Genomic DNA, 14,211 nt, shown 5'->3' on the forward strand with positions numbered 1-14,211 from the left:
AGGGAGAATGTAAGCATGATTCCAGAATTAAATTAAATGAGGTACTAAACAGCAGGTAATGGCACTTTTATTCTTATTCTGCCTACAGAGAATACTTTCTTACTGCAACCTGGAAGACAACTGCCCTCGTTGTTTTCCACTCTACTGCAGTACTGATACAGACTTATTTACTTGATTTAGAGGCTAGCTCATCTCTGCTTCATTTTCCTTAAAAAAAACAGTGTGCTTGGAAATCAACACTCAGCTTCTGGCAGCTGAGATATAAGGCAACAGCTTAGACTGCAAAAATGAAAAAAGCTCCTTGAAGGTGCTTTTAGAGGCAGAATCCTGTTATGGAAGATTGTTGTTGTTGTTGTTTAAAGCAAACTGAAAACAAACCCACTACCAGCTTGGAATTGAAAAAGTCTTCAGAACTCAAGGACTGGTAAATCACTGAAGGAGTTTTGTAAAAGCATCCTCTTCTACCATCTGAGTCAACTCTGGAAAGTCTGAGATAATTGCAGTTTAGGAAGGAGCACTTTACAAAAATGTGGCTTTTGTTTGATCTTGTGAGAATGAGATACTTCAAACAAACACAGATGAAGGAGAGGGAAGAGCAGACTCTCTGCAAAGCTGGCATTTGTGAGCTGCCTCCTACTGTAACTACAAATGCTCCGTCCCAGTTCCCACAGTGAAATCTTTCTCCAGGAGGTACTCCTCACAAAGCTGCTTCCAGTTTCTTCAGTCAGGAGAGTAGAACTGACCTGATCTCTGTGCCTGCTCTTTAGTCTTTAGGGAAGCCAAGAACTGTAGCCCTGCTCTGAGGGGGAATTGCTTCTGGGCTCAACAGCCTCCTGGTTTAGTTGTTCCTTCCATGGTTAAGACTGCCATGACACATGGTGGTTTGCTCCACTCTGAAGTAGTTCTGCCAGAAAAGGACACTAGCTGTGCCAACACTACTTTCCCTATTAAATTTCCATGTGGCCAGGTAATATGTGTGCCCTGCTCATCCTGTTTCACTGCTTACCATCTTCTCCCAACCCTTCATAAGTCAATGCTGTGAAGTACACCCTGCAGGACTACCAAGGAAACAGATATTTTAGAGGCATATGGCTAAGCACCCTTGGATATTCACATGCTTTTACCAGGAATAGTCACTTACAAAAGTTCTTCTCATGCCCAGCAGACATTAAGGATGACCTAAGCCTGTTCACACTGAAATTCAGGATTAAGTTCTAACCAGTGTAGAGGCAAATCCACAACACGAACAGTTGCATATCTACTGAGTGAAACCATTTATGTTCACATTTTGTAGAATTTTTTTACCACTCATTGTACTCAGATCCTGACCACTGCATTCTTCTGTTTCACGTACATATTTGCTGAAAAACAGAGCACACAAAACTAAGAATTTGCATGCTTTCTATAAACATTTATTCAATATGAGGTATAGAACCATTATCCTTCTGCTTGAAAATTTCACATCTCCATGACACCTGCCAAGAACACGGACCTAATTCCCAGCACCCAGAATACCATGAAGCTGTGAGTTCTTTATTTTACAGTTTACATAAATCTTGCACAATTTCCACTACAGCTCCATATGCTAGTTACTATTTCTGTCCTTTAGGAGTTTTTGATTCTGAATGAGGTAGACAAAAGGACTAGAGACCATGCCACTCAATACAAAACCAGTTAACTCTGACAATGAATACAGCAGAACAACAGCTCCTTCTGCATCATTTTAGACAATGTACTTGTTCTGGGCTTCAGTGAACCACAAAGCACATTATTCACAAATGTTCCATTGTTTTAAAATATAGTGGAGAGAAGCATGACCAAGTCTTTTTTAACTATTTCCTGCTCTTTACTGGCCTAATAGGAGGGAGTTTTCTCCCACTGCATTTCAGCAGTGTGCATGCATGTGGGAGGTATCTCACAGAAACAAACAACACAGTTTTTTCTGAGCTAGTGTATTTCAACATAAGTCAAGTGAGGATGACAAAAATTACAATAGGAGGACAGGAATACACACAGAATGACCCAGGAAGGAAAAAGCTCTTTGATGGAAGTGAAGTCTCATGGCAAAGAAAATTACTTCCAGTAAGGAAACAGCATTGGATTCCAGGAAAGCACATCCTGCTGCTGCAGTCCTGGACTGCTCTTTTGCTATTCATATAACCAGCACACTCAGAACTCCTTTCACTTAACATTGACTTAGATTAGTAGTATATCAACTCATCAGCTGAACTTTACTATCTGAAAATGTCTTTAGGAGAAAAAAAAAAGGTTCTCTACTTTGTAATGGTCAGCCTACTGTGCCTATGTCAAAATAGTTACTTCATTGTTTCAAAATAACAAAATATGAAAATATCTTATGAGTGTGACCATGAACTAGAATTGCAATTTTATTCATTTTTCCCTTATGACCCACAGTTTGTTAAGCTAATTAATATTGCTGTGCTAATTGCAGAAAATTAGTATCATCTCCAATATATAAACTAGTTTGATCAGAGGAAAGAAATAAAACTTATTCTATATAATACTATCTAATTCTTTATTTACTTGTTATTGACACTCATAGCTTGATTATTTCATGGCCTGAAAAATGAAAATAGAAAGCCTTGAATTTATTTCTCTCTGTCTATAACCACAGATGCTGCTAGTATTTACATAAAGCACTTGACGTTTCATCAGTATCCCAAAGAAGGAAGTTCTACAAGGTAATGACACATGTAAAAATAATGTATTTAAACCCATTTGAAATGCATTTGCACTGAAATCTATGATTTAATACTAGAAGCTGTCTTAATAAAATTAAGTGCCTCTACCAGCCTTCCATGGAAGATTCAAAATGGTATATCCTATACTACATCCTCTTATTTTCCATAGACAAAAGCCCTTGCATTTCTAATCTCTGCTTAATCTCTCGTGGGCAACCTGCTCTAGATGAACCTGCTTTAGGAGGGCATTTGGAATAGATGATCTCCAGAGGTGCCTTCCAATCCCAATCATTCTGCGGTTCTGAGATTAAATGAAATCTCTCACAGGCACTCATGACAGCATGCACAAAAGAGGCCACATATTTCATTGAAGCCAAAAGGCTGATTACAATTTAAAATCTTGGAATTTTAGGCTATAGCAAGATATTCTAGAACCGCCAAAATCTTAATATTTGGGCATCATGGAGACCTCACTGTACCTTTCGACTTATGAATCCCAGAATCACCTCCTCTCACTTACCCCATATTTATTTTTAATTGACATCTGAAAGCAATATCTGATGAAAGATAATATTTTATCCCACCTTGGCAAAAGCCTTTCATGATCTTAATAATTGTCTTTCCTGCACAACCTTAACTTTTATGTTGCAATCATAAATATCAGTGAGGAATTTTTTTCTAATTGATGCTTATCTATGACAAGCATAGTGGATCATACTGGCGTAAGTCTGCTCCAATCCATCACTCGACTCCAGTGCCACATCTCACCCACATACAGTGCCACAGGGAGGGAAAAGCTCCTCCGTGACTTGCGTGCCCTTCATCACTGCAATGGTTTTGGACTGAGTTTATACCTATCAAAGTAATGCAGCAACACAAACCAGCTACCCCTCACCTAACATGGTTGTGAATCTCCGTCTTTGCCCCAGGCACTATGGTCACTCTTCCGAAGGCACAATATTCTTTTCAGGAGCCTTATCCCCTTCACACTATATTCCAACATCTCGTTTTCTTGTGGTAAATTAGTACATAATAATACTAGCTAAAGTTGCATTTCCCTTCTTAATTCCTCTTTCGTTCACCCTCTTGCTGTCTCCCACTACATGTGGATGGCTTAAACTCAACTCTCCTCTGTGCACTGAGTGGATTAAAAGGGAACAGAGACTACAAAATCTGCAACCAGCAATATAATACTATGTCTCAGCTGCGGACTTTGTAAATCTGATTAAGTCCCCTTATTTATCAGTATCATATCTGGACAATTAGATGACAAGTTACAAAATGCACTGTCTTTAAAAGTTATTCTGAATCTAATAATGCTAACAGAATGCTGTTTACTCATTGCTGTAAGTAATGTTGTAAGTAATGCATTTACTCGGTAGTAAGCAGCCACAAGTCTTACCTTTTCATAAATAAATAACACTTTCATGATGGGATGCATTTAAGTTGCAGCTACTAGACAAATAACTTACTGGGAGTTATTGCCTTTATCCTGTGATTAGACCTAGAATTCGGTTTCCATAAGAAAAGAAACATTGCCAATTTTAAATTGTAAAAGATGTTAAAATATTGGGCTGGCAACACTAGCAAAATTTTAAATGATTAAAGCTGAAATAATTTAAATCTGAATTTATCACCTTTTATACTTTTTTCACATGCTTCAGAGCAGGCAATGAAAATAAATGCATTCAGCTTCAGGGATTCTAGGTAGTTTCACTTAAATTAAACGCACATTTCTCCAGCTGGGATTCACAGACTGTGAGAGAATATTCATTGGGAGTTTTCATTGTTTTTCCTGGGATTATTTGTAAACAGATTTGAAAAGTTTTATGTAGAAAGGCTCACAACTGTTAGATTTAATTTAAGAAAAAAAACCCTGAACACTTTAAAATACATACGTGTGAAATCAAATTTAAATAGGTAGTTTCTGTTTGACATTTATTGTAAAACTGAATTTAAAAAGAGCCAGATAAATTAAATATAGTTCAATGCAATCTAGCCAGTCTGTACTACATTAACATTTTTCATTCTCCAGGACGTAGTGCCTCCTGTGCGTTTTTGTTCCTTTAACATCAAAAAGCAGTGATATTTGAAAGCTTACAGTTACAAAGAATTGAATTTCTTTTGCCCACTGACTTCCTTTTTTTCCTTTTCGTTCACTTAAATATAAGAATTATTTTAAATGCAGATGATAAATGATAACAAGGTTTTTCATCTCTGACCTTTGCGTTGCTTTCAGTGACTCAAAAGGTTTAACCTTTACTGGAAAAGCCATGTACCGATCTAATGGGATCTTTAAGGAGAACAGACATAACATTCTGATATATATATTTGCACGCTATAACCTTTAGCTCTTAACCATATTCCAAGGTCACTTTAAGCACAGCTGTTACCTGCACTTGGGACACAGTCAAAGGATAACGAAATAATATCCAGGTGACACCTTCACTGCAGGGTGGAATGGTTAGAGAGCCCTCATACACCCAGTAGTCACGCAGAAGAGGATCTGAAATGAAAACCAATGTGGAATTTTAATGGCATTAAGGAAGTTAATGGTGTCTTTCCGTTATGACAGCTTATGACAGCTGTGGGCTCGTTCACATGATGAAGTTAGTAAGCAGCAAGCTAAGGTGTGAATTTATAACCTGCCAAGCACTGCCCACTACTTCCTCATATGAATATATATGAGCTTGTGGTCATTATATTACAGTAACTTTCCCTGCAGATGAGCATTTTAAATACAAAAATGCTGCTTTATAGGTATGGAAAATAACAAGTCCACAGCTCTTTAACACAGCAAATAAGCAATATTATGGGAATGAAAGAATTCCTGTTAATGTCAAAAGCTAAAAGAGACATTGAGTTTTGAAGGTAGAGGGGCTGCGGTGATCAAATTTTAACTGACTTCATGTTTAAGATCTGTCTCAAGAACTAATTTTTTTTTTTTTTTTTTTAGAAAAAATCAATGAAAATTCAGCTGAAGAAAAACTTTTCACTTTGCAATTCTGGTGACATTTTTTGAGATGCACTGGTGCTTCCTACCTTTGGAAAAGTGAGCTGAATTTCAGAGCAGGAAAAACATCAAGGTTTACCTTAAAATTACATAATTTTTTAAGTTTATAAATGTATTAATAGGTTTATAAATAACTGTTAGAATAAACAGTTGTTGCTGAAGAAAATGTACAATATTTTGTCCATGCAGAGTTTTAACTCTACATTCAAGACATTTGATTTTAATTATTTTAATTTGTCAGAGATTCCAATCACACCACTTCATAAGTGGGACTGCACGGGGCTTTCCTTTGCTGCTGTAGGCCATACAGCCTATGAAGTATGGAGAAGAAACTGCCTGATTGCAAAAGAGGGGAGAAGAAACAAACCTAGAGGGAAAATGGAGACAAAGGGTGGTTAATCATGGCATGGAGAGCCAGGGGAAAGGTTGTGACTAGCTTAACAAGGACAGAATGGGAGGCTGGAAACAAGTAAACCTGCTTGGTTGAACTAACCTGTTGCTGTCTTTTCTCTACTAGCTCAGAGGAATATCACTAGAATTAAATCTTGCTAATGAAGCCTGTGATTGTCAGTGAATGGATTTTTTGTTGGTGTAATTTTCTCTCTCAGTTAGGAAATTATGTAGCAAATCCATTTACAGCAAGTTGCATTATCAAACACTCGAAAGTTAAGAACTGCAAGAATTAATTCAGCCCATCCTGTGCATGTATTTTAACACAGTGTTGTTATATGATCATGTGTGTCTTTTCTGGAGAACCTTTCATCATTTACTTGCAAAGATGGATGATTCTGTCTTGAAAAGTACATAATATTATTTGGAATTCTGAGTACAATATGAAGCACTTGGTCTTCTTTTTCCCATACTATTCAAATCCTGCTTGTAAGAATATTTTCTCAATATTTTTCATATTTTTAATACACTAATTTCTCCAGTGCCTGAATTAATTTATCCTCCCATACCTTTTGTGGTGAGGAAGGACAGATTACCCCCTCACTTTAAAGCTGGGAAACTGAGGCACAGAGAAGTTAATGTCAAATGCATCTATTCATTTGAGGTGTTTAATATGGCATGCTTAGAACCTGATTTCTCAGAGTGGTTAACTTTCTATAGCACTTAATACAGTCAGAGCACTGCTCCCATTGACTTCTCTTGGAGGTGTAAGCACTCAGCACTTCTGCAAATCAGACCCCATGATCTCAAGTCGGGCACCTAGAAAATGAGGAACACATAGTTAGAGACGACTTGTGAAAATTTTTGTTTATGTGACTTGATCAGCATCAAACAGGAACTGTGAGGCAGGGGTCCTGTAAAAAATAATTTATGGTCATGCAATCAGGTGATGTTTCATAATGGATATGCGTGAGAGGCACAGGCTGCCTTAATTCCTGCAATTCCTAATTGCTGAGCACTTGACTTTGCAATCTAGACAATATTCTTTTGATATAATTAATATAGTTTGATGTAGACCTGGGCTATTTTGAAAAATTAAAGATCTTGCCACTATGTCAGAGTTTAGCTCAGATGGATCCCTTGCAGAAACATTTCTTTTTAGAAATGTATTTTTTTAAAAGTCACATTTCTTACAGTTACTCTTTAACTTTTAGCCATATAGTTGAATTTGCCTCCCTTTGTCACTACTCCTTCTATGCTATGCAACTCTCATTGCATTATGGCATTATCTTTTGATGCTGACAAAAACCACCTTGTTAAGTGGGTAGCCTTACACTTCCTATTTTATGCCAAAGTAGAGAAAGGAATACACACAGCTGGCTCTCTAGATGGGATGATAAATCCTCAACAAAGCTAGCCACGGTGTTGCCAGCGGTGGACAGACTACGGTATCGCATCCCACTCACATGGCAAAGGTGCAGATTTACAGTAAATTCCAACGGGACTTCATCCCTATCCCTGTTAGGATGTGCATTACCAAAATGCATTACTACCTTATGGGACACACTCAGGCTTGCAGTTTAGGCTAGGCTTTAGATTAAGATTGTCTCAGCCTCTGCAATCAGCTACTAATCCACACACGTGAAAGTAAGCAAAGGCACCTACCTGGCAATAAAGAGTTGGGATTAAAACAGGGTATTGTTTTCGACTTTCCCTGAAAAAATGAATACAAATCAATCTCGTCTCTAGTTTCTTATTAAAATGCTGATGAATGCTGAGATATAACGCATTCTGTGTTCTTATAACATTAAACCTTGAATTCCTGTGGAAAGCAACCTCATTAAGAGCCCCCATTTAATCATCATTGCATTTTTCCTTGCACATACACATATTTTTATTCTATTTTTTACATAATTTTTAAGCTTATCACAGCAATTTGTTAACTTTCTGCCTTTAGCACCTGGACTTCTTCCAGGTCCCAGCCTTGAAATTCTCTACATGAAATTCAGGGGTTTCATACCAAAAGAGTTAAAAAAACAAGGGCCAAAGTGAGATTTTCCTTCACTGATGTGGATAACACTTTATAAAATAAAGCTCCACATATTTAATGCACAAAAGTGTTATGTATGCCAAAGTGTGTTTGATGCTGACCCTTTGAAAGTCACCATTATAACACAGTCACACAATGGTGAGGCCTTTCATGACCTTCCTCTGCTTGGCTGTTGTCTCAATAATGAAATTACAGAGTCCATACACTATTGTTTTCCCTGTCTCTTTCATAAACAAAGAGTTTTTAATACTTAACATCATGACTCAAGTTTACCATACATTATTTGACTGAAAGATTTTTGATTTCTTTCCTATTTTTCTACACTTCAGCATCTGCTGAAGTGAATGGTTAATCTCTTCAGACCAATAAAAAAAGTGTCATCAATGCATCTCAAAATCCTTTTAAAGTCAAAGGTATGTATGATTATTTCTATGTTACAGATCATGAAGCAGAGATGGAAGTAACTTGCCCAAGATCATTTAAGATAGCATCAACATTTTGGAGAGCACTCATATCTCCTCAGTCCCGCTAGGATTATTATCTGTCCTTCAGGATCCCCACACACAATCCACCTGGCAAGTCAACATTGTGTTTTTGCTGATTTCCCACTGCAAGTTAATATGGGTGCTCAGTTCATCTGTTCTTTTCCTCTACAAATTAAAACCAGGTAAGTTTGGAGATATGGCTTCTGGTGTTCACTAAGCATGTTGCAGTGCTTGCACTCACACTAACTCCATGAAAATCACTGTAAAGGTAGGACTTGCAATCAGTTACTGGTACAGATCAAACTTGCTGGCCATCAGAAAAGGGAAGAAGTACTAAAAATGTATATTATCTGAATACTGTAAAATGCTGAGGCTTTCATGCAGGCCACGAAATGATGGCTATTACATGTGGTTTTACTACAGACACATATGAAATCTTTCTCTTGGCTCCATACAGACCCTTTTCTCACTGTCTCTCTACTCACTGAAGGAAGCATTGCTTCAGAAACACCTTACCTTGTACTGGATGTCCTGAAGAATTTCAGTTACAGCCTTTAGGCCCACATGCTCTTTTCCTATCTGAAATACAGCAAAGCAAAGGTGAGTTTCAGTATCTTGGTATTTCAGAAACTGTGAGGCAAAACACAGGTCAACCAGAACAGTAAGTACTATAGCTGTTTTTAGTTTAGCTACACAACCTTGTGTTAATCAAATACACAGATACATGACAACTCCAAAAAATTAAATCATTATAAAACCACCAGCCAAAAGTAAACAGGGCTTAAATAACTTTAAAGCAGAGACAGAAACTTACAGAACAAGAGAAATAGTCATAATTAAGTCTGCTAAGTTTTGATTAACCCTGTTTTGCAGCATCCACTCTATGTGGAGTCAAGATTGTGCAGCATTGTGGCATATAAATGCCAAGGATACAGTTTGTCCTTACCAGTTTTTGTCAGAAAAGTACACAGAAAGGAACAGAGTGAACAAGCACAACAGACACTTTTTGAATCTGTTCCCATAGCATTGTAAATCTCTCCCAAGGTATCTCTGGAGCTCGGGGGAGTTTTTTCCTGCCTGCAGAGTGGAGAATGGCAGATTCCCTCTCTCCCAGCATCTCTGGGATTCTGCCAGCGAAAGCCAGGCTCCCGGCAGGCTGCAGCACTGCCTCTACTAAACGCCTGTAAGGCACAGAAAATGAGGCTCTAAAGAAACACACTGATATAAGAGATTCTAATTTTATATCAATGCTGCTCACCCTGCACACTAAACTCAGCTGCTTCTGACTCAAATCACCCACTGCAGGACCCTAGTTTTGCCTTCAGAAAACATTGTCAAAATCATGAGATGCAGAGTGGCCTTCCACTGGATTTCTTTGCCAACATGTACATACATGAGGTGAGGAAATAAGCCAGCATGAGTGAGAATGGGAGAGCTAGACCCTGAAAATTTTGTTTGCTTTTTGTTTCTCTTGGAATAGAATGACACAGTAGCCACTGGAAGGAAACAATTGAATGTCAACAAAAGGTACTTTGTTATTTCTAGGAATTTAAGAGCATTTTCTTTTGTTTTAGAATGGAATTTCAATTTAAAACCTTCAAAGTGCATAAAAGATATTGAAGCCACTTCAAAGATGCTGCTTCTAAATTGTTAATCCCCAAGGGCTGTCACTTAAGTCAGTGAAAATATTTTCACTGACCTTAAAATAATGTATTTTGAGAACTGTGGTACAAAATTATTTTTTCGTGCCTTTACCAAGAAAAAAATGGTCACCAAATTTCCTCTCCCTGTTCCTTTAATAAATAGTTCAAATATTATTTTTCCTTGGTCGATTGTAATTATATGATGCCTTTCTTGGCTAATGAAAAAGTCTTTTTGGAATGCTTAAGACCACTGATGCAAGTGAGAGACCAGAAATGGAAAATGTATCATTGAAGTTTCAGATTTATTTAAGAACTTCTATGTAACTTTCTAACTGTCTTGAAGGTTACCTCTGCTGTAATGAGAAGGTGACTTACATAAGCAATTATCACACAACCCTCTAGGACACAAAACTGAAGACTTTCTAACTTCCATTTTTAGCAGTTCTATCTGAGTGTTGAGGCAGTAACCAATGTACCTTTAAATTCAGAGGTAAAGCTCAAAGGCACTCATAAACTCATTATGAAATATGACAAATTAATAATATCACTGTGAAAGAAGATCCATTTGATCTGAGCATGAACTCCGAACCTCTTCCTCCAAACCCATTTAAATAAAACAGTTTGCCATTTCTCATGAGGAAGATGAGAATCTCGTGTTTGAGAACTAAATCTGAAAATCTTTATAGGGTGCAGACCTTGATAAACCTTCAAGAGCAATTATATTAGTGCTAACTTCCCAAATTTCATTGTCCCCACGAAACTTTAAGCCTCCTCATTGCAGGCTTTTCTGAGGGTCTCTGGCAAGTCTTGTTAACACTCAATCTCTGAAGAAGTAATATGACTCCACCTTGCATTTGTCCTGTGTGAGGAAACACACTTGTCCCTGTGTTCAGGAAAGCACAATTCTACTACCACTTTTCAGAAGTGCCAGTGGGTTAGTAGGCCTTATTTTTTCATCTTTCCTCCTCTCCTCTATTTCCTTCTCTCCTCTGTCTATTTCCTCAATCCCTGAACAGCAGACCTGGCCAGTAATAAAAAGAAATACATCACAGACATAGTGAATCACTTGTACCTCCTGAAAGCCCTCACCCTGCCTTCAGAGTAATGGAGATTGGATGTCTGCTTATAGCCAGAGCCACAGAAACATGCCTAACTATGTATTATCCCTTCTTTAACTAACATACTTCCAATATCCTGTTTAAACAAGAATTAATTGCTTAGCTCACATATAGAAGACACGACTGAAAAATATCTTTCAAATAGAATACCAGCAGTCATACATTGTTTTCTGTTATGAAATCATTAAAAATTAAATAACATGGAAAGGACCTCATTACCCTCAGACAAATGGCAGTGCATTGTAACAAGTGTAACACAGGAAACTTACCTGCACAAACAAAGCAATAATTGCTATGCCGTGCTTCTTCCCTACTGCCTCATCAATGCTGCTGTACAGTGTGGAGTTCCAGTGCATTAGATGAAGCTAAAACAAAGCAGTGCAAATAGAGCAATAGAGAAATATGATTTGTAATTAAACACACCAGAAATTAACATCAATTAACAAAGCCTCAGCATGTTGTGTGTGCACATGCATGACTACACATATGTGTATGCTCATGGCTGTGCATGTAGGGATAAATGGATTTACTACTGTAAATATCAGGAACACCAAGATAAGACACAGATAAAGTTGCAGATAAAGTGATGTGTAGCCAGTTACTAAAAATGCACATCAAAGGTGTGAATGACTATACTGTTGATGATTTAACAACTCCTTCAATCTGAATTCTGAAATAATGTCAGCTAATGAAATCCACCAACATTGCCTCCCAGCCAGCCAGCTCTCTCCCAAGGTAGGAGAATTATTATGGACACAGGCTGTCCAAACACACCTTTGACTGACTGACTGTACTATCATAACGCCACTTGTCTCACACACTACCTCCCAAGATGAATCACTCAAATGTCAGTAGTAAGAGTAGAAGCGATTTCAGAAAAGGTTAAACATAGAGAAAGTCAAGCAGAGAAAAGTGGTTTGAGGACCACCTTAGGGATAATGCTGAAAGAAAGGGATGGTAAAGAGCAAAGGAGTTAATGCATTAATACATGGGAGGCAGTAGACACTGGATAGTAAACACAAAGTCTGTTCCAGTGAAGTGTCACAGCATGATTTGGGAAGTGGTGTTTGAGAAAAGTGCTGCAAGACAGACCAGCAGGAAGTTGGAAAGGGAGGAAAGAAGGGAGGGGAGGGAAGGAGGAAGGTGGGAAGGGAGATGGGGGAAGAGAGGAAAAAAATAGTGCTGGAAAACAGAGTGACAGCTGGAAAGAGAAAAAGGGAAGGAGAGAGGGAGGGAAGTACATGAAAAAAAGTCATTCAGACAGTGAGGTAGCAAGGAAGTAGTAAGTGTTTGTAGTAAAGTGTGTGGGTTTTTTAAACCATGTTTTATCCTGTGTATTTGTGGTTCTCTAGAGCTGTTCTTTTGTGTGTTCTTTTTTATTTGTAATAGAACATCAGATATAAACATCAGATAACAGTTTCAAAAAAAGATAGCAACAAGTCTACAAACACTACAAAATCTGAAGTCTTGAGAGTACAGATCACAAACAACATGGCCTATAACTCTTGTTAATATTTATGGGAATCAGATGTGCACAAAGACCAGAGTACTTTCACAAATCTTGAAATTGTCAATGTGATATAATGCCCATGCACATGGACAACATCATATCCATGAATCTATATCTCACAACTAGGAATAATCACAGAGGCTATTAATGTCCTATATTTTGTTAACCTTCACTTTTACATTTATTTGAGACACCTGTTTGAAAAGTGCACACTCACAAGTGGTGCCAGCCCCTGATATGAACATAACTATGCAGGGGTTTTTAAACAATCAGCTGCAGTGCGTTGGCAGCTTCCCATGGTGTAGTTTTCATTCAGAATACAAAGCAGCCACACATGTCAGGTTGGCAGAAAAGGCTCTGCTCACCTTGTGGGTAATGTTTTGATACTTGGTAGTTATGATGGTTCTACACAACCAAAATGAGTCAGCTACGCTGTTACTGATTATCAGTGGCTGGCTTGACATGCCAGACAGTTATTTTTACAAAAACATCAGAAGGCAATCAGAAAATCCTTAGCACTCAAAAAATCTACTTTTCTCTTGAAAAAATAATAATTTTGAGCCTTTTAACATTACAGCTGTAATCAAAGAATTGTAGCAGCAACTTCTTTAAAATCAGATAAACTGAAAATTCATGAAGGCAAATGATAATAAAGTGCTGATAAAGTTGATTTTCTCTGTGAACAGCTGGAGACACTCTCCTACACAGTGAAGATTAAGAAATCATTCCAGGTAGCAGAACAAACCCTCTGGAAGGATTATTCTGTATGGAACACATTCTAAGAAACTTCTCAATTTTCATCCAGTCCCCACTCAACCAAAAGACTACTGAACCCAATCCTTTTTTAGGAAAAGCTGACAGACATTAACAAGGGGCCTGTCTCAAAACAAGACTTTCTCATAACTGAGTAAGGACCTGAGATTCTGGCTTTAAAATCAATAAACATTGATCAAATGAAAACCCTACCCCTTAAATCCATTCCTTTCTCTACCACAGAAATACCTTCTACGTCAATATGAAAAGGCTTGATAGAAGATTTTTATACAGAATTGGAGTCCTGGGATGACAGATTCCAGCAGGAATCAGTCTCTCTATATGACATAGCACATTTATCAGTTCTGGAAACCAGTGTCTCTCAATAAAAAACACAGTTACAAAAATGTACATTTTTTCCCTCTCTGGGGCACTGACTACTCTGTGGAAATCTGCAGGGTCTTAAACTCACCAAGAGCAAAAATGATCTTTTAAGCTCTGTTGATGACCTTACTTTCCCAGCTCACACGTAAAATATATAATGACA

The 14,211-nt window shown here is 37.7% G+C and overlaps 1 protein-coding gene across 2 annotated transcripts in view; it reads right to left on the bottom strand.

The window, feature by feature from the left end:
- CA8 (carbonic anhydrase 8) overlaps positions 1 to 14,211 on the bottom strand; it is a 48,492-nt gene that overhangs the window by 16,407 nt on the left and 17,874 nt on the right. The window contains exons 4-7 of one of the 2 annotated variants that reach the window (XM_032126203.1): positions 11,671 to 11,766; positions 9,157 to 9,219; positions 7,771 to 7,819; positions 5,096 to 5,208 (exon numbers count right to left, since the gene is read on the bottom strand). In XM_032126203.1, the coding sequence (XP_031982094.1) occupies positions 5,096 to 5,208; positions 7,771 to 7,819; positions 9,157 to 9,219; positions 11,671 to 11,766 (321 nt within the window). The remainder of the gene's footprint in view (positions 1 to 5,095; positions 5,209 to 7,770; positions 7,820 to 9,156; positions 9,220 to 11,670; positions 11,767 to 14,211) is intronic. The other variant, XM_032126212.1, reaches the window with a different exon arrangement.

The sequence above is a fragment of the Corvus moneduloides genome, chromosome 1 (genome assembly GCF_009650955.1).
Source record: "Corvus moneduloides isolate bCorMon1 chromosome 1, bCorMon1.pri, whole genome shotgun sequence".
NCBI lineage: Eukaryota > Metazoa > Chordata > Aves > Passeriformes > Corvidae > Corvus > Corvus moneduloides.